The sequence below is a fragment of the Myotis davidii genome, unplaced genomic scaffold (assembly GCF_000327345.1).
Source record: "Myotis davidii unplaced genomic scaffold, ASM32734v1 scaffold838, whole genome shotgun sequence".
NCBI classification, from domain to species: Eukaryota; Metazoa; Chordata; class Mammalia; order Chiroptera; family Vespertilionidae; genus Myotis; species Myotis davidii.
This window is the reverse complement of record NW_006289092.1, coordinates 40875-62473: the sequence shown is the minus strand read 5'-3', so window position 1 is coordinate 62473 and position 21599 is coordinate 40875. Positions and strand designations below refer to the sequence as shown.

Genomic DNA, 21599 nt, shown 5'->3' with positions numbered 1-21599 from the left:
ACAGTGTTAGGGCGTGATGTGTGAGGGCGCGACAACCACCTAGGCTATTATTAGTATAGATTGTTCTATAAATTTAGCTTTTCATTCTGCCATTATCAGGCTTTGGTTATTAATTTTATATTTGCTTTGAAAAGGCAATAAGAAAATCTCCTTTCATTTTTTCATGCTCTAGAACAATTAAAAGAGCATTGGAACTATCTGGACTTTGACGGTTTGGAAGAATTCCCATGAAAAACATTCTGGCCCTGGTACTTACTTTGTTGTGTGTGACTCCTTAAGAGATTTCTCTATTTCTTCCACAAAAATTGTTTTATTTCAACTTTCTCTTTCTGATAGAGAACAATTTGTTTAACCTGATTTTTTCTATATGAAATTATCCATTTCTTCCAGGTTTTCACATTTATTTAAAAAGAGGTTTTAGATTTCTTCTATTTCAAGTTTTTTTTCCTCTTGTTATTTTGAAATCTATATTTGTGCCTTTTCTCTGTTTGCATAAGTTAAATACTACTTTACTTATTTTTTTCAATAAATGGGGATTTTGATTTATTAATCAGGTCTAAAGATTTTTTTTATTGTCTATTGAATTATTTTTTCCATAGTGTGCTTTCTTTTGTTTTCTTTATTATACCTTTTCCAGTTTTTTTGAATTGACAGTTTATTTTTTATTTTTTTAAAGCTTTTTTATTTATTTATTTTTTTGAGAGAGAGAGAGAGAGAGAAACATTGATCAGAGAGAAACATCATGATGATAGAGAAATATCATGGATCGACTGCCTCCTATAACCAGTGTATGTGCCCCAACAGGGAATAGAACTAGTGATCTCTTGGTTCCTGGGTTGACGCTCAACCACTGAGTGCACTGACTGAGCTGTTTTATTCTTTATTTTTATTTAAAAATGCCTTTGAAGCAAAGCACTTTCCTCTGATAACTTTTCTAAATCAATGCTATAACTTCTGACATTCAGTATTTTTGCTATTATGATTTTTAATAAAGCCTGTGCTATTACTGTGATTTTTTAAAAATCATTTTGTACTTTTCAACAAGAATTGTTTAATAGAAAGTATTTTAATTTCCAGATTAAATAAAATTTTTTCTAAAGTAATTTCTGGTATTATTGCATTATAATAAAAAGTGCTGTTTGTAGTATTTCTACATTATGAGCTTTATTGGTGTTTACTAATGTTTATTATTATTATGAACATTTTACTGTCCATTTTGTGTCTATAAAAGAAGGTGTATTCTTTATTATTGCAAAAGAGTGTATTTTCTATATATCCATATCCATGAGATCTACTTTCTTCATTATATTGTTTAATTCTTCCATTTCATTGCCTATGTCTTGTGTACTCTATTTGTATTGTACTGAAAATGGAGTATTAAGATCTGTTATTATCAGTGCATTTTAACTCATAGCCCTTGCATTTTATATATTTTATGCTTTATGAACATACTGTGTTATATGCTGTATATACTCTTAAGCATTTTAACTCTGATAGAGAATATGTAAGAGAGAATAATACAGAGGAATTTTAATTCTATTTTTTAAAAATCCTTACCCAAGGATATTTTTTCCATTGATTTCGAGAGAGTGGAATGGAGGGAGGATGGGGAGAGGGAAAGGGTAACATGGACATGAGAGAGACATCTATTTGTTGCTTCCTGCACACACCCCTAATGGAGCTGGGGAACCTGCAACTGAGGTACATGCCCTTCAACTAAAATCCAGACCAGAACATTTTGGTTTATGGGCCAATGCTCTAACCACTCAGCAAAAACTGACCAGGGCTTACTTCTAGTTTTAAAACCCCTTAAAAGTAATCTTTGCTTTTAAAGGAAAAATAATTCCAATAAGCATGTGGGCACGAGTCACCTTCAGGTAATTTCCTTCTTGTGGAACAATTTGGAATTCGCTAGGAACAGCCTAGACCAGTGGTCGGCAAACTCATTACTCAACAGAGCCAAATATTAACAGTACAACGATTGAAATTTCTTTTGAGAGCCAAATTTTTAAAACTTAAACTATATAAGTAGATACATTATTATTAACTTAATTAGGGTACTCCTAAGGCTTAGGAAGAGCCACACTCAAGGAGCCATAGGCCACATTTAGAATATAAAGACAAAATATAAATTTTTAATTTCTTAACTATTTCCTGACTCAAATCTATTACATCTAGAGAAAAAATGTAACTGAATATTTAATCATGTTTAAACTACCAATCTGATCTGTTCAGGAGTTCCTTTAAATAAACTACAGTTTGTATATAGGTGACATAGAGAGACATCACCCCATCCATCCTGATTTGCCCCCTTGGTAGGGATAAATGCCTTATGGACATTGTAGTTTGTGGAGAAAGATAGGGTTCTCAACCTTAACTTTTGTGTCTCTGCTCATTGAGTGATGTTCCTTGCCTGTCAGGTCTCTGAAGTCCACCTGACCCCCAACAAGGAAGGCCACAAGCTGGTGTGACCCGAAGTGAATTTCTCAGTCCAGGCAGTGCCCTCAGGGGGGGCTCATTGTCTGTTTTCACTACAAGTCAGCTCCTGCTGGTCTGAAATGCTGTGTGACTGGTCTGATGGTGACGTTCCTTCAGTCTCAGAGTGTCTCCTTGAGAGTCAGGCTGCATGTAAGAGAATGTAAACAAATAAAGTGCTCAATTTTGATGCAACAAGGAGTTTCAGTGTTAAGTACAGGGCTGCTGTAAGTATTCAAAGAACTTGATTTTCTGTCTCTACCTACTTCACCATTCTTTGTAAGCGCCTTTTGACCTCAAAGTGCCAACAAGCTGCTTCAACTTCAACCTCGTGTCTGAATTACAGGTAGAAAGAAGATAGAAACAATAATGGAGACAGAATGGCATTTATAAAAAGCACAGCCAACCCAAAAATCTCCACAGGACTTGTGCTTATGTCTCATTGTCCTATGGTTAACCTAGATGCAAGGAGCATTGTATTTCACAGGGCACATTGCCTTTATAAGCAAGATTGTAGCAAAGAAGTGGGAAAAGGGAACACATGACTGGCAGTGTGTGCCATGTGCAGCCTGGGAGAATTTGCTCCATTCCTCAATCACAAGATACTTCACACTCACACCCCTGGTGAATTCCTTTGGAAATCTCCCAATCAAACTCCCATATAATTTTTACCAGTGTACAAAATGTTATTGCCTACCGAATGAAACCTAGGCCATGTTCTGCAAATTAGAGAGGTGATAAAATAGACACAATCCATTCTAAAGAACATGCCTAAGTCTGCAAGGCTGTAATATTTGTACAAAATCTTATGGATAGTTTTTTAATATTAGGAACTGATTCTTCAGGTTTTTCTCTGTATTTTGTTAAGCACGGGTATGCATCACAACCATCTGGGAAACTTGTTAAAATACATGGTTTCTGATTCAGTAGGTGTGGGGTGGAACCTGAGCCTCTGCATTTCTAACAAGTTCCCAGCATTGTTGCTGCTCAGTGAACACTCTGAGTGTGGCTGCACTGGAGCTAATATGCTGTGTTTGAAAAGAGAACATCACTTCTCTAGCATTCCAGTCATTTCCAAATAATATCAGCTGTACCCAGGGTGCCAAAGACCCTTCTCTCCCTTAGGATTCTGAAGAAAAAGTAGACATACAAAAGTCTAATATTACCTAAGAAAGATTGTTACCAACCCAGGTTTGGCTGCCTGCTGCTTTGAAAGCCAATACTCAAGAGGTAAGTGTTGATGTAGGAAAGACAGTTTATTCAAGGGACATAAGCTTGAGAAGATGAAGGACTCTTGTCCAAAAGACAATCTTAATAATGGACATGGGAAGGGGTTTTTATAAAAGGGGAAGAAGATGAAAAAAAAAACACACACAGAAAAAGAAACAAAAAATCAGGTGATGACAATTTTTTGTTTCATGGACAGCATGCAAGCCAACACAATCGGTTCAAAAAACTGGTTGAAGATTAGCAAATATCTCAGAAGCAGAGTCTGCTTCTTTCGATGTTAGCTCCTAGAATTCTTAAGCCAAAAAACGGTTTAGCTGCAGTTACATATCAGTTAACAGGTCATCATTTACAGAAACAATGTGAAAAGAATGGTAGGGTGCATTACAATTCCTTACTGTCAATTTTTTATTCCATTTTCATGGAAATTTCCCTGACTAATCTGCAGCAAAGCTTTGGTGCATTAATTTAGCATGAAATGCCTGAACTTGTTGTGAGGTATAACTTTTAGTTTTATTAAGAGGAGAAGCCTCAATGTCCCTTTAGTCCTGGTGCATTTAGTCCTCTCTTTGAAATTTTAAATAATAAAATTGTACATTACAGAAACTAAGTTGGTAGATTGTTCCAATTCATTAGTTGAATCATTTAGAAGTGAGAATAGATCATTTCAGTTAAATTGTTGAGTCTCATTTCAGGAGTTGATGACACAGATGGATTTCCAAAGAGAGGCCTATGCTGTGTAAGCAAGCAGGCATTGTAAGGTATTCAATGAGGGTATTCAATGTCTATGAAAACAGAAGAAAAAAAATTAATGGTCAGAGCAAATTATAAACCAGTTTTTGAATCTGTATGGCTGTCAGTCAAGATTTCTAGATATAGGGCTCAGCATTTCTTGGACTGAAAGCAAGCAGTGACAGTCTGAGAGATCCTCTTTATCTGCAGTTTGCATGTACTCAGTGATGACATCAGGTGCTCGGGTAAATTCTGCATGGCTCACACAGCATCAGTCACTGAGATTGTATAAAACTGCTCTGGTGATTTCTTAAATTTATGTCATGTCCTTTAGCTGCAATTTGCAAAAGCAAAGCTCAGAAAAATAGGTTTACTATTTAATAATTTCCAGTCAAAGGATGGGAGGAAAATGAAACATTAGTTCAGAGGTGTGTAGCAAAAATGTTTAAGAAAACTAGAAAAAAATCAAAATCCAGGTTAGCTTATAGTTGAAAAATAAAACTTTAAAGACATTTAACTGAATTGGGGTCTAATATGCAAATGTCTGTTATAGATTCTATTGAAACACAATTTTCCCCTAAAAATCACCAACATTTATATCAAAGATATCCAAATTAAGACTATGTACTGCATTAAGTCCATTTTCAATTTGGCCTGTTTATTTGCATAAAGACAATGAGCATAGCAATTGAATATATTGGCTCTCTTAAGTCTTCTTTGCTGGAATCTTATACGAAATTTGAAGAATGAACTTGAATTATCTTCTCAGGGCAAAGAGGCCAAGCCACATAGTTATTATAAGGCTTTGCCTGCAATACTCATAAGTTTGGGTAAATTCCTCAAGTTCTTGAGGTCCCAAAATATGTCTTGAAGTTATTCCTTGTCATCTCCCAGGAAAGCAAGTTGCCCTTCTTTGTTAAAAGTCTCCTCATCAGCTACACTGCAGTTGCTAACTCAAAGTGAATATGCCCCAATTTAGTGTTATTTCCAATTTGGTTCTGAAAGGTACACTCACTCTGATGCCATCTTGAAACCTCACTCTTCATAGATCAAATGCACCTTGTTCTCTCATGCCACTGTGTGAACTGCTTCTCCAGCTGAGATGTTTTTGCTCCTTTTAAAAATTGACAAGTTACTCAAATCTACAAACACTTTAAATTTACCACATATTTAGAATATTGGATAAATTAGAGACAAATATCAAATGTGGACATAATAATGTTCAGGTTATTCCACCAGGTTTAACAAAAAGACATAGCTGTACTTGTTTCTGGTATCCATTTGTTTTTTATGGCTATTTAAAAGGCTCAATCCACCTAACTTCAGGAAAAAGGGCTATCTTTTTTTTTAATTTTCTTCAACTGGCTTTTTCTAGCTGTTTTCTGGCAGCTGCTTGTTATTTTAGATGTTTGATTGCTTTCCGTTTCTTTTTTAGTCTTGATTTCTTTTTCTCTTTTTCACAGTCTCATGATATTGGCTGAGAAGAGATGTTTTGTGGTTTGCTTCTTGTTTTGCAGCTTTTGGTCTCATCTTCCTTCCCTAGATCAGGGCCCAGCCAGAATCAGAGACAGCCTTCTGAATCTACTGCTGGGAATGACACAACTGGGGTAAGCCACTATGACGGGTAGAAGGCTTTGGTCTTATCTTTTAATGGATAGAGTTGATGCATTAACAGTTGAGTGGACCTAATGCCCGACAATGGAAGCCTTCCAGAATCAGGTCCCCCTTACTAAGGGAGATAAGTGGGTAGGGAGTTGGGAGAGGCTTTGTCAATGTCCCACCAAGGGGTAGCTCCTAACCCCAAGCCCTTGGTGGGCAGTGACATTATTCCTTCTGGACTTCCTGGGATGTCCAGATCAGAGAGAAGGTGGCCCCTGGGGACAGAGCAGCCTCTCAAGCCTGCTTCTCCTTCCTCCAGATCTCAGAAGGCTCAGCACCACCTCTGACTATCAAAGATCAAGCCTGGTATAAAAGTGTGAACTCAAATTCAAAGAATGGCCAGTCCCGGCCTCCCAATTACAAGTCTTCTCTCATGGATGAACACCAAGGACATTACACTAAGCAAAACAGCCAGTCCGAAATGGACAGATTCTCCCAGTATGAAGTATCTAAAGTCATCAAAATTATAGAAATAAAAGTAAGAAGGTGGTTACTGGGGGACAGGAATTGTATCTAATGGATGTGGAGTCCCAGTGTTACAAGAACAAGTTTTCAATTGTTTTTGTTGTTGTTTTTAATCCTCGCTGGAGGATAATTTTTTCCATTGATTTTTTTAGAGAGAATGCAAGGGAGGAAACACAAACAGAGAGAGAGATAGAGATGAGAGAGAGAGAGAGAGAGAGAGAGAGAGAGAGAGAGAGAGAGAAACATTGATGTTAGAGAGACACATTGATTGGTTTCCTCCCACAAGCACCCTGACTAGAGCCAAGGGCCAAACCAGCAACCCAGGTATGTGCCTTTGATAGGAAATCGAACCTGCTCTTTGGCCTGGGGCAAATGCTCTAACCACTGATAAAAACAAGTAGGGCGAGTTCTCAGGTCTTTCACAACCACTGAGCATACTTCACAAGGCTGAACATTACACATAAAAATCGCTAAGATGGTCCATTTAATGTGTTGGAAGTTTTGTTTTGTTTTTTGTTGTTTGTTTTTTTGTTTTTTACCATAATAATAAAAACAAACAAACTTGAAAAAGTCTTGCTCCCTGTTCAATTCCTTTCTGTCATATGACCTATTACCTCTTGTCAAAGGGGTTTTGAGCCATTTGAAAACATAAATGTTCTAGCATTTGAAGTGCTCTACTAGCCCTGGGAAAGAATTCTTTACCTGAGAAGCAGCATTAGTCTGAAGGCCAGGGTTACTCAGGCTGGGGATTCTAGGGACATCTTCCTGGAAAAGGAGTCGGAGAGTTTGTTACAGGACACTGAAAAGGCTGCTTCAGGGTGGATAGAAGTCGGGAGCTGGTGGTGGAACAATGTCTTCTTCAAAGCTTCTAAAGATGACATGATTTCTGCCCCAGGAGCAGGAAGCCACCCACACAGCCTGCTGGGCCCTGAGCACCATGACCCTTCTCTGGGGATCCTCTACAGCTCTGCCTGGGGCAGGAGCTCCAGACTCTCTCCTTTGCCCACTAGCCTTCCATTCTGCAGCTGCACACTGGAAGGCGTGTGCCTGCCACTCCCTGACCCCGCCTGCCTCTGACGTGCACCCTGTGACCGGGCACTAATTCTAAACTTCCCCTGTGTCTGCATTTGTGCTTTTGAGGCTGTGAAACCCATGTCTAGAAACATCTGCCTCCTGGGAAACACTGTCTGAAAGACTCAGATCCTGCAGAGCTGATCCCGCCCTGCTTTCCTTCCTCAGGTCCCTCCTCCCACATCCCCCTTCGGATTCTGTTTGCCTGAGAGGGACTAGCAGCTGCTTTCACCCACGGAGCAATGGAGCAGGCCCAAGGTGGAGGTTCTGGGACTGTGACAGTCCAGGAGACAGGACCAAGGTATGTGTGTGCACATATGTGCCTACACCTACCAGATGGCAACCCAGAGAGGGGACAGGAGCCACCTGGAGGGCGTGATCTCAGGGCCTCTGGGATGGTTCCTCCTTATTCGGCAGTGATATGCCCAGCCCCAAGGTTGGGCGAAGGGGCAGAGGCTCCCAGGTTCCCAGAGGAGGCCTGTCTAGATGGGATGCTCCCCACAAGGCTGGGATGAAGGCCTGATGGGAGGGGGAGGAAAAAGAAAATGAATGGGGGTCCACTCTTGAGTATCTCCTGACTTTGGGATTGTGTCTCCAGCAGCCACCACTGTGAGGCTGGCAGTTTGGACCCTGATTTCCCACATTCACTTTTCTAATATTTTCAAACCTTTGCATACTTCGGATTCTAGTGCCTGAACACTGAGGCTGGTTAATGTTTGCAGAAATAAAATTTCTGATGTCACCTACATTTAACCCATCTGGGTTCTCACCCATTAATGCTCTCACTTCTTCCCCATGACTGACCTGTGGGCTGGACTGAGTCCCCCCAGAGGAGCTTTGGAAGCTTTCTGACCCCTTTTTAGTGGCTGTGAACCACCTGGTGTGGGAGGACTCCCTGGAAGTTTTGTGTGGATGCCTGAAGCCGGGTCCCCCTTGGGCTGTGTTGTGAGACTGGAGTTCTGAAAGAAAGCTTTCTGTCTTTTTCTCTCCATTGCTCTGGTAGGGTCTCCAGAGGGCCTGGGAGATGATCAGAGGGAACTGTAGGTTTTAAAGGATAGAGTGAAGAGGGAGTTTTGGTTTCCTTTTTCTTTAAAAGTATTTTCTGTATGCCTGGGTGGAAATGGTATAGGTAGGGCAATTGTATGTGTGGAGAAAGACTAAAGAAAGAGAGAGAACAATCCTGATTCAGTCTGGTGTCCTGGCCTGGAAAGAGTTCAGCAACATCATTTATGTCCACATGCTGGGAACCATGTAAAACAGTGGTGCTCATGTGGACAAGAAATTCCTTTCTCTTCCAGACCTGCATGAAGTCTCTGCTTATTTACCCACTAGAGTCGGTTTTATAATTAATGTAGGAAAATGGTACCATTTCACTGGCTTAGGATACAACATACAGTTACTTCTCTTTTATTGGTCAGCTGCCCTCTACACTTGTAAAAACTCACTATCTTCCTTTCCTCACCCTCACTCATGCTCACTCATTTAACACCATTTATTGTGCATGTATAGGGTGGGGCAAAAGTAGGTTTACAGTTATGAGTATGAGAAACAGTTTATTTTTGTATGATTATTGGTGAATTATTGTATTATTTTCCATATGGACAACTGTAAATCAATTTTTGACCACCCTGTACTATATGGCAGGCCCCATACCAGGCCTAGGGGCACACAGAATAAGACAGGCTAGGTCTCTGCTCTTACGGAGTTTCATACTAAGGACAATAGAGAGAAAATTAAAAAGCAGACAGTAAATAATATCAGATGGAAACAGTGTTAGAATGAAAATAATGGGGACTATTAATAAGGAGTTAGGGTAAGAGTTTCTTTATATGGCTGTGTGTTAGAGCAAGAACATGCTCTTAGAAGAGTCCAATAGCGATAGACTTAGGCTATAAAGACTCTTCTCCTCAGAGTAACAGCTGTGGGGTGTGGTTTTCAGGCTGAGGAGGCTTTCCCTCTTGAGTCTTGTAAGAGGGGTCCAGAGGATTCTAGAGAAGAGCCCAGGCATTTGTCCATGACCCTGATGGGTGGCTCCTCGCCTCTGCAGTCTTTGTCCTTCCTGGTGGGGCTTCTTGAAGGAGGGTCGATCAAGGTCTTTCCCATCACCTCTGATTCCTCCCTTCCACTGGGGCTCTCCCTTCTGTAGGCCACTTACTCTTCTCTCTCTCTTGCTCTCACTCTCAGGTTTGTTTTGATTTCATTAAAAGAAAATTCACCCAAACAGATACTTTGGTGTCCTTTTATTTGAGGTCACAAAGCTTTTATATTCCAATTTTTATATTTTACTAAAATTTTGGAGGAATGATAGGCTAAGTATACTAACGGTTTCTGACAATGGAATGGAATTTTTAAATTGATTTGAGAGAGAGACAGAAGGGGGGAGAGAGAGAAAGGGAGAGAGAGAGAGAGAGAGAGAGAGAGAGAGATCCATTTTTTTTAATTTCCACTTATTGTTGCATTCATTGGTTGCTTTTTCTATGTCCCCTTACTGGGGATCAAATCCACAACCTTGGCACATCAGGGCAATGCTCTAACCAACTGAGCTATTGGGCCAGGGCTGGCATAGATTATTTTTTTACACATCCCTGTTCTATTAGACAAAAGTATTTTCATCAATAATGATGAAATTAAATGAATACATTCATTTCCCCATACCAAACAAAAATAATCAACTAGTTATTTGATCTTTTTATTTTTTGAAATTTTTATTTAGTCTTTCTTAATATACTATTCTTTTATTTCAATTAAAGTTTATGTTTAATATTATTTTGTATTGGTTTTAGGGGTACAATATAATGGTTAGACTATAGTATACTTTACAAGACACTGTGCTCTTAAATGGTATGAACTATTAAATAACAACACAAAAAAAGTGCCTTTCTCATTGTTCACTTTCTTCAGCAGCATTTCTTTGTTCTTTAAGCCAAAAAGCATCTACTGGATCATAAGCAAGGATATAACAAATGCCTTCTCTATATTGTAGATACAGGAGTGAACAAAACAGGACAAGTCTCCATTCTGGTGGAATTTACCCTTTAGTGGTGGGGAGATAAAAAGAAAGTCTTAAGCAAATAAAGACACAATGTGAAAGGTGGTAGCAGTGGGTGCTGGGTTGAAAAACAAAGCTGGGTGTTGGGGAATGCTGGGGAGGTGCAAGGAGCAGGGTGCTCTCAAATATAGGGTGACAGATGAAGGCCTCCTGTGCCACAGAGATGATATGGGAGAGACCTATTAAAAGTGAACCTGCCTTACACAAGCCGGGGAAAGACTGTCGTAGCTCAGATGAACAACCAGCACAAAATCCTAAGGTCACATGTTGGGGAACAGCAAGGAGACTGATGTGACAAAGCCAGGTGGAGAGGGTGGGTGATAAGGTCAGGGGGGCAGCCAAAGCCCCAGTTAGGTGGGGTCTTGGACCACTATAAAGCCTTGGCCTATTACTAGTTCCTTGGATAGGTGGGAAGCTCTTTAGTGACTTTGGACTGATGAGTGATATTATCTGTTTTTTGTTGTGAGGAGGTTGGAGGCAGGGAGACCAGTAATAATGTTATTTCCAAAGTCCAGAAAAGAGCCAATGATCAGTTCAATATGGAAAATACAGGAAAGCCTTCATGTGCAGGTGACTTTGAAGTGGAGTGGTGACAAACAGGAAGGAATCTTGCCAGTGGACAGGAGGAGAGGGGTGCAGGCAAGACCATACTAGACATCCTGGGCATCTGGAGCCAAGGTAGAAGACACAAGGTGGGGTCTCTGAATGTGAAAAACACCCACAGTTGGAGGGTATGCGCTCTTTACAAGCCCACATGAAACATTTACAAAAATTATTCAGCCAAAAAGTAAACCTCAACTAATGACAAATATTTTATAGAGATGTCTTCTGACCAGAAACTAATAGTGCTAGAAATAAGTAAAAAGATAACCGGGCTCCCAATACAGTTTTAAATTTAATAATCATCTCTCTTCATTTATGGACCAAAAAGAAACCACATATTTTAAACTGATTAAGAACAATGAAGAGAATTACAACACTCTGAAGATGTTAGTTCTTTTTGAACTAAGCTAAAAATTCAATCACTGGCATTTAAAATTTCAACAGGATTTTCTAAAGAAAATAAGAACTGATTTTAAAAGCCCTCTAGAAGATTGAAAGGCCAAGAATAGAGAGACACATTTGAACAATAGCAAGGTGTTGAGACCTGCCTGATCAGTTAACTAAGATCTATATTAAAGTTATGCTGACTAAGTCATACTGGTTTTAGTAATGAAGACATTGTGGTTCATGAATAGACCAAGACCAATGGGTACAACAGGGAGCATGGGGACAGACTCGGAGATACAGGCACCTGATAGCTGATGGGCTGACTATTCTGTAGACTGTGCTGGGAAACTTGGCTCTTTATGTAGATTCTGACTCAGGCATGCTAATTTTTAACTAAAGGTGCTTCTGAAACTTGCATGTTCATGGGAACCACCTAGAAGTTGTTAAATTACAGATTCTGATTCAGCAAGTCTGGGGAAGGGCCTGAAATACTGCATTTCTTTAAGAATCCAGTTGGTGGCAATACTACAAATCACACTTGGTGTAACAACAGCTTAAATTGTAAGAATATTAAGTGTTTATTTAACAAAGAGGTGATTGCAGGGAGATCTGGCTCAGTGATGTCATTAGGAATCCTTTTATCTTTCTATTCTGCCTTCATTTGGCTTGAATGGTGCATGTTGACTTGTTTTCTTATTTGTTACTTTATTATTCCATGAGACAGCTCCAGTTCCAGACATCACATTTAAATTTTATGCAAAAAGAAGGGTGAAAGGGTGACAACAGGACATCTCTGTTGTACTCTGCCCCTGTGATCAAGAAAATAATAGTATTTCCAGCCCTGGCCAGGTAGCTCAGTTGGTTAGAACATTTTTCCAAATCTCCAAGGTTGTGTGTTTGATCTCCCCTCAAGACACATACAGAAGCAACCAATCCTATATAATAGAAGCATAATATGCAAATAGACTGAATGGCAGAACAACCAATCAAAGTATAATATGCTAATAATATGCTAAGACTGCTCAATTGCTTGCTATGATGTGCACTGACTATCAGGGGGTAGACAGTCAACTGGTCAACCAGTCACTATGACATACACTGACCACCAGAGGGCAGACAGTCGACCAGTCAACAAGTTGCTATGATGTGCACTGACCACCAGAGGGAAGATGCTCTGACTGGTAGGTTAGTTTGCTGCTGGTGTCTGGCCAATCGGGACTGAGCGTGATGGTCTGGACATGCCCTGAAGCCCTTCTGCTGTCTCTCCGCAGGCCAGATTGTGCACCAGTGGGGTCCTTCAGCCTGGCTGCTCTCTCTACCTATCCATAACCCCTGAGGGGATGTTGGAGAGCCCTTTTCAGCTCTATCCCGCAAGCCACTCCCCTTGGGAGGGCGCCAGATGCAGGGCTCATGGTTGGCGAGCTCTGCTGTGGCAGCAGGAGCCTCTCTGGATGAGGACTGATTGGATGCGAGCCCGCAGCAAGCACAGTGGGGCTGGGATGAGCAGGAGAGGCAGGTAGGAGATTCAGACAGTATTCCTCTCCCACCTCTGCTGCAGGCAGGCGGTAAGGAGCAAGGGGTCCTGGACTGTGATAGCCCCAGACTGTGAGAGGGATATCTGACTGCTGGCTTAGGCCCAGTGGGGAGTCGTGCAGAGGTTAGCTGATCGATGGCTCTCTCTCTCTCTCTCTCTTTCTCTCTCCCTCTCTCCCTTTCTCAGCATGGTCAAACATTTGGAGCATGAGAATAGAAGCCCCTACCATGTGAACTTCAGAAATGAAGGCAATGGATCCCAGGTGAGAATTCATGTTAAGGTCTCCAAGGATCTCTGTGTTGTGTAGTTTGAGTGGATGAAGATGGGCACAGTCAAGTGAAAAGGTTCTTAGGCTTTGTTTAAGGAGATATTTATCCATAATCTGAAAAGATGAGGCACCAGATAGTAGGTTACTTTGAATATTATCCTTTGGACTTCATTGGTAAGTTACTGGATAAATTTATATCCTTGTCTGATTTTACCTGTGAAAGTTGTGATAGCCATGTTCTGCATGGCTTGGGTTCAGGACCTGAAGAAGGGTCACGGATAAATGATGAGACTAGCCAAGAAATATGACTTTGAAAATTGGGGGCCAGGAGGGGAGTACTTCTCAAGAGGAAAGGCTTCACTGATGCCCAAGCCCTGCCAGCCTTTTATTCAATTTTAGATACACATATTGCCCTTAGTCAGGCAGGCAATTACAGTAGAAGACAGACTATTTTAAAGGTCAGTAAATATTAGTAAAGATTTACTTTGAGACTATTAGGTCAGGAAATTGCTTGAGCCACCATTGTCTTGACTAAACAGTAGGTGCTTAGCTTTGGCCCTTGCAAGAGCTCAATGTTCATCAGCATTCTGGGTTCCTTGTTTACACTTTCCTGATAGCATAGACAATGGGTAGCTTCCAGCATTACCCCTCATAGTTTTGGACATAAATATCTCATTAGACTTCCTTGGCTTCAATAAAACTATCCTCTTCTTGCATCCCCACCCACAACACTTTTCTGGCCACTCTGGTGATTGCTGAACCTGTTGTGAAGAGCTCTAAAAGTTGGCATCTGCAGGGCATGGTTCTAGACTCTTCTCAACTCTTTACACTCTCCCTTAGGTGTTTCCATACTTTGCAGCCTTGAGCTCTGTCTATTGCTAACAGTTTCCAAATTAGTAGCTCTATTTCAGGTCTCTCCTCTGAGTTCCAATTGCTACTTGATATCTTCACTGGGCTATTTTATAGGATCCCAGACTTAACATGTCCAAACTTCTGGCTTTCTCTCTTAAATAAGAAAGACTTCTGTTTTCCTCTCAACTTGGTAAATGATTGTGCTTCTCATCATGCTTTTCAAACTCAAACCCAGAAGTCCACTTTGATACCACAGCTAGCATCTGCTGTCCAAGAAATCCTCAAGTCTGTATGATCATGCACCTGGGACTACCTGCTTCTCCCCACCTCCACAACCACCATCTGGTCCAATCCAGTGTTCTCTCCTGCCTGAACTATTTTACAACTAATCTACTAACAACTGTCCCCTCAATCATTCTTGGGCCTTACACATCTATCCATTTCACACACAACAGCCAGAGTGACATTTTCTTTAATTTTTTAACTTGAATGAAGAATGTATTCAAAGCTAAGGAATGCAAGCTTTTGCCTTTGAGGAGCTTATACTTTAACTTATGCATAATAAGAAACAAAGCAATTATTGAGTCAGTGTAACTAAATGAATGTTGGTATAGAGAATTCTGTAAATATAAGTGCCAGAGAATGTTAAGACAAGCAAAAATTCAGCACAGGGGCCTTTGTGTCAGTGAATCTTCTTAGATCTGGTATGTGTTAAATTCAAATCTGATGGCCATGAGAGGGAAAACCTACTAAATTTAAGGCACATACATGAACTGATTTAGCCTTCATAACAACTTTATGCATAGATGTTCTACAGATGAAGACACTGAGGCTCGAGAGTTTTGAATTCACTTCCTTTCTTATCTCTAGGCCTGAACTCTCCCTCTCTCTCTCTCTCTCTCTCTCTCTCTCTCTCTCTCTCTCTCTTCTGATGGCAACAAGGAACAGTACTGTCAGCAGAGAAAAGAAAGGGTACAGAATGAGTTTATGCAATGTAACCTGGACATTGCACTTCTCCACAGGTCATGTTCAGAATTGATGACCTGATTGGTCCCTAACCCTCTACCTTGCTTTCTACGTACTAGTCTCACCAGCCTTCCCTTTAGTCCATGATTTATACTCACATCCACGCCAGAGCTTCAAACTTTTAGAGTTATATCTTTTGACACTTCCCATCCCTTATATCAGGTCTGTTTTTATTTATCCATCTCCTTAGCTTCAGGTCATGTTCAGAATTGATGACCTGATTGGTCCCTAACCCTCTACCTTGCTTTCTACGTACTAGTCTCACCAGCCTTCCCTTTAGTCCATGATTTATACTCACATCCACGCCAGAGCTTCAAACTTTTAGAGTTATATCTTTTGACACTTCCCATCCCTTATATCAGGTCTGTTTTTATTTATCCATCTCCTTAGCTTAAACTCACTTCTTCAAGGAATCCTCCTGATTGTCCCTTGGAATGAGCTTCCTCAGCCCCTCAGCCCTATTGGTGCTCATCACATGGTCACCATCACATCAAGTGATTCCTCCAGATGTATTTGCAATGGTTGCCTACCCACAAACTCCATGAGGACAGAATTTAGTTTCATCTTCTGTAAGATGGAGATAATAATATGTATCTCAGAGATTGTTGTAAGGATTAAGTTACTTGCTTATAAAGTAATCTGCAAATACTTGAAACTGGGTTAATGTTCAATAATTATTAGCTGCTATTATTATGATTGTTATTATAATTATAGAAGTATATGAGTTCCAAATAAGTTAAGGAGACATTAAAGATTTAATATAACCCAAAGATGGAGTGAAAGTTCTTATTCTAATATACAGACAGAGAAATATAAGTATATCTAAAGGTGCAAGGACAAGGACATTCATCACTGCATATTTTGAAATAGTAAAACTAGAAATAGCCAGTATCAATAAAGGAATGGTTGTATTAGCATAAATGGTCGCAAGTGGAATGAATTAAATCTACTTGTGTAGACTTACAGACATGTTGTTAAGTTGATTGCAGAATAGAAAGCCTAATAAATCTTTCTATGTGTTTGTATATGCTTCTATGTATTTGTATAAACATAGAAAAACATAGAAGAATATATGAGTTAACAACTTATTTTCTGGTGGATTAAAGATGTTAAAATTATTAAATTTTAGATCATATACATTTGCATGGTAACAATCCTTTGGATTTAAAAAAAACATGAAAGAATTTTGGTGGGATTTAGGAGGTGAAGAAAGTCTAACAACCAGAATGAAATGAGAGAGCCCTAAGTAGAGAGATGATTGATAGTATCAATGGTTTGGGGTAAGGCCAGGTAAGAAAGCAGGGAATGTGGCTGGCATGGAGACTTAACAAAGACAAGGTTAAAATAAAGTATAGAAAGCTTCTAAGAATAGCAGATTAATCAAGATTGCATATCATGTTTTCACATTTTTATTCCCTTTTAAATTTAAATTTGGGGAATCAACATAAGGCTTACCAGGCAGGTGAAGGGAATGTCAGGTAAGTGGCTATCCATCCTTTGTCGTCATCTTCATTTGCCCACATGGATGAGAAAGGTCCCAAATGTTACTGGATTTCTGTTAGAAGAAGATTCATCTCTACATTGAGGGTGCCAGTGATGGAAGAGGGCATTGGAGAGATGTGGGGATCCTGTTTTCCAATCTCCTCACTTCCCCTTGTCTTTCAACTGCATATCACAGGCATCACTGAGTGCATTTATTCTTCCAGGGAGTGCAGAAGGTTTCCTGAAATCTCTGGATTTTCTTCAGGAATAGCAGAAACTCTGGAAGGCTTTAGAAGGAATTAGTGTTAGGAACTGTAGAGAAGTGAAATTACAGCTTCAGGAACAATGCCTTGTAGATGGCATCTGTGGGGCTCCTCTGAGTGAGAGCAAGATCCATCATGCACCTGGGAAACCCGTTAAAGCGGCAGAAGCAGTAGGGTCTCAATATTGTCATTGTGGACAAGTCTACAATGGCCAGCAAGGCCCATGACCATGGTCTTTATTTGACCACAGCCTATTCATCAAATTACTCCAAACTACACATTATGCTCCATTTCTTTACTTTGTGGAAAGATGACATTTCAGATCTGTATATATCATTTTCCATCTTTATTTTCCAGGACTGTGTGAAAGAAGCTACATCTCAGGAAAAGGGCAATCCAAATGGTAAAGAGATCCTTAAACTATGTTAAACTCATATCTGAATTCCTTTGAATGTGTTATGCATCAAAGTGAAGTGGGGGAAATATCTAGATAAATCAGAGCAAAAATGTATCCTGAAGACCTTGCTCAGGTCAATGACTGCAACCTGTCTCTAGGGAACTCTTAACACTTTTGAGTAGGTGTAGCACCAGCAAAGGTCTTGGACCCTTTGTGGCTGTACCTGTCCTTCTCTAAAATGTTAAAAAACTGGGTTCCCTTGCTGTGCCTACTTGGCCTCTTCCTCCTGGTCCTGGAAGCAAACACTTCCTTCACTGATAGCACTACTATGCAGAATTCAGTGATGAAGCTCAGTATCCATATATTGATTGTCATTAGTAATGTATCCTAAACTCTGCACATGTCAGTAACTTTCCAAAGGCAACATAAAAGGGTGTGGAGTTCCTGCATTTCAGCTGCTTTCTTTACATGTCATGATCACTCCACTCCCAAGCTTGCCAGGCATAAGCTTAGTGACATTCCACAGGGATGGCACCCTGGATGATGGAGACTCAGTGAATATCCCTGGAATTGCTGACTCTGCCATTTGCTCAGCACATAGATCTGGTGTTAACCTTAGATCACAGGAGAAGTGGGAACAGGGCATGTATGCAGAGACAGTTTTGTGGTGCAGGTTTTTACAGAAATTTATTGCGATTTAATTTAAATACAGTAAAATTCAGAAATCTTAAGTATACAACTCAATAACTTTTACACATATACACATATGTGACCATCATCTAGATAAAGATATGGCTCATTTCCATCCCCTTACAGGAGATCACCAAAGGGAACCACTCTCCAGACTTTTACTGGCACTGGTTAATCTTGTCTGTTTTTTATCTTCATATAATGCACTCATATTGCATGTGGTTTGGTATCTGGCTTATTTCGCTTAGCATGTTTTGGAGATACAGCCATGTTGCATATCAGTAGTTCAATCTTGTCTTTCATTAAATGCTGAGTTGTATGCTATTTCATGAATATACCACTCAGTGTCATTTTGAACTCAGATTTTCCTTGGCCTTGCTTTATCCCACAGTCTTTAGCTGCAGTACTTACCTTTGGTAGCAAAATGAGAGGAACACTAAGGACCAAGCTCGGTGAAGCCAAGTTTAACATCTTAATCTCCCAGGAACATGAAATGTGATATACATCATATTATTCCTATAATTCCATCTCTAGGGAAATATATTCTTCATCATTGACACCACAAAGAACAGTGTTAATGGGTACTCATTATTAAAGCCATGAGGTGCCTTTTGACATCAATGAACGACACAGTTAAGTTGAATGTAGTTATAATGAGAAATGGCTTCTAGCGTGCTCCATCTAGTAACCCACAGATGGTATGTGTAGTTGCTTTTTCACAAAAAGTAATTTTATGGAATCATTTTTCAAATACATCCAGGAGACTTTGCTACAGTTAGTATTAGTCTGAAGTGGGAATAAATAGTCACCGCAGGAACAGAAGATAGAGATAAGATGAGTAGACTGGATCCAGGTGAGGAGGTGAAGAGTAACAAAACACTCACAAGGTGCCATAATATCAAAGAAGGCACCATAAAAAGGGGAAAATTTAGAGATGGGAATGACAGCATGTCAATGGGTGAACACAGGGCAGGGACTGTGATCCAACTCCTGCTTCTGAGTTCACTGGTTGTCTGGAGGAAGCCATTCCCATGCTTGGGGCTGGAGCTGCTCTGGGAAGGCAGCCCTGATGCTCCCTGAGTGTCCTTGGCTGAAATATGTGGCTTTGAAAGGCACGCTCAGATCAACCCAGGGTCTCAACTCCTTCCTGCTTTCTTCTGACAGAGACCCTGAGCATTATCCTTGTGGGAAAGAGAGGGGTTGGTAAGAGTGCCACTGGGAATACCATCCTCGGGCGGCCAGATTTTTCCTCTCAACTCGGAGCCAAGCCAGTCACCACCACGTGCCAGAAAAGAGAGAGCACAAGGGCTGAGCAGAACATTGTGGTTTGGGACACTCCTGACTTCTGTCTGCTGTCCAGTGACAAATCTCCGGTCCAACAGTATATGTCCTTAAATAAAAGCAACACAGTTCTGGTCCTGGTGCTCCAGCTGGGACGGGTCACTGACCAAGACAAAAAGGTGATGACGACGCTAAAGACCATCTTCGGAAAAGATGTTAGGAAATACATGATTGTGGTTTTTACCCGGAAGGAAGACCTGGAGGGTGGAGATATTAAAGATTACTGCAAAAACACAGAAAACAAGTTTCTTAGGAAGACAATTAAAAAGTGTGGGAAGCGAGTTTGTGCTTTTAATAACAAAGAAACTGGCCAAGCCAGGGAAGACCAGGTAATAGATCTTTTGAAAATGGCCAAGGAGCTGATAGGTAACCATAAAGGGAACAAAATAATTAAAGATGTCCAGGAAAAGCAAAATCCCAAAAAAATTTCTAAAGAAAGTAAAAAGATAGGTTTTCATAGGTGTATGAAATGCCTGGGGCCTCTTTAAGTTAGAGACATGCTCAGGTTGTGGGGTATGGGAGGATTGATGCGTGGGAACTGGGTTCATAACTTTGGGGGCTTGAGAAGTCAATGTGTCTTACTGTGTGATGCTTTACCTCTTTGTATGTAAACAAATTGTCAGGTTCAGGCAGGTAGTAGGGGATTATACAGGAGCAAGGAGAAATAAGGTAGGGAAAAAGAGTCAGAATCAAGTCACAAAAACCACCTTACCTGTGTAGGTAGATTGTAGTCAGGACAGACACCAGGAACAAGGACACAGCCATAATACATATAGTTACAAAGAATCAAGGTGCCCACATGTGTGCATGTCCTGGGCATGGGACTCCTATGGGCTTCCCCCCTGCCTGCCTGGCCCCCTGGCCCCTGAGCTATCCTTTCCTAACATGGTGGCTGTTCTTTTGTGTCCTCTCCATTTCAAGTCTAAATGCAAAGGACCCTGTCATCCCCTCTCTCATTACTCTGAGAAAATGAACACACCTCTAAGAGGATTCAAAGGACTGTATTGTTAAATCATCATAGTGCAATATACTAGAACAACAATTGGAGTCCCAGTAAAATTGTCAAAATTAGACAACCTTGCAAATTTTTAAATTATAAGAATAATGTAGATTTCATCTGAAGAGTTTATTGAAAACTCCTTTGCACCTATATCTCTTTTTTTATCATGAGGGTTAGGAATGAGGATAAAACTCAGAGAACTCACATAATAGTGGTCAAACACATTAGGGGCTTATGGTGTCTCATGTCGGGTGCAGGTCTTATGAGTTGGGTGCACTGCCCATGGGCCAGATTCATTATGCTGCCTCTACACTTCAGGTTGCTTCTCAGTTCCTAGATGGTGATGATGTTCCACTCATGGTTGAACAGATGCATTTGAGAGCTCCCTGATGGGGCACTGTATGAGATGAGAGCTATAGAATCTTCTCCCAATAGATGTAGGACCAGATGTTTTCAATATTAACCACTTTATAGATGCTTTGGGACAGGATCATCTGCCTTTGTTTTTGAAAGTGTCAGCTTACCTTCAATATTAGGCCATTTATAAGAGCATTAATACTTTTGTACCCTAACAACCCTTGCTATGACAAATTCTGAAAAAATAATGTGAAAATACACTCACTTGAGTCAAAGAATAAAGATTAATTGTATTATGAACTTTCAGCCTCCTGATTGCTTTTATTTTGTCTTGTGGAAGAGCATGGCTCCTCCCAGAGGCAGAAGATACCTGGACTCACCAAGGCTTTTGCACTTTTAGTGCCTGGGACCTTTAGGTTATGGGTGATGGTCACTTTACTAGGTGTCAGCCAACTCAATAACGTACTACTCTGGAAATTTCACTATAACAAGGGTAAATAAGTGTTACCTGAAACATGTCAGGGAGAAGGTCTAGAAGTCATTTGCACCTCTTTCCAGAACATTCCTCTGTTTGAAGGCAAGACAAATCCCAAGGTGCCAGCTATGCTGAGCAGTTGACATGGGAGCTGATGAAGTCCGGAGCTTGTGGGTTTTTGTTTCATGTAGGGCCTTCCATATATCCCCACATTCCTTTAGGGCCATTCTTGAGGAGGAGACCATA

General features: G+C 40.4%; 1 protein-coding gene across 2 annotated transcripts; it reads left to right on the top strand.

Moving 5' to 3' along the window:
• The first annotated feature begins 7702 nt into the window (after window positions 1-7702).
• On the top strand, window positions 7703-21155 carry LOC107182737 (GTPase IMAP family member 8-like). Of its 2 annotated transcripts, none has more exons than XM_015562382.1 (4): window positions 7703-7930; window positions 13389-13464; window positions 17451-17496; window positions 19345-21155. In XM_015562382.1, the coding sequence occupies exons 1-4, from the start codon at window positions 7872-7874 to the stop codon at window positions 20007-20009; spliced, it is 846 nt and encodes a 281-aa protein (XP_015417868.1). In that variant the 5' UTR covers window positions 7703-7871; the 3' UTR covers window positions 20010-21155. The 2 variants fall into 2 exon arrangements, with proteins under 2 accessions (XP_015417868.1, XP_015417869.1); XM_015562383.1 differs by lacking the exon at window positions 7703-7930 and adding an exon at window positions 13128-13184.
• Window positions 21156-21599: the final 444 nt, after the last annotated feature.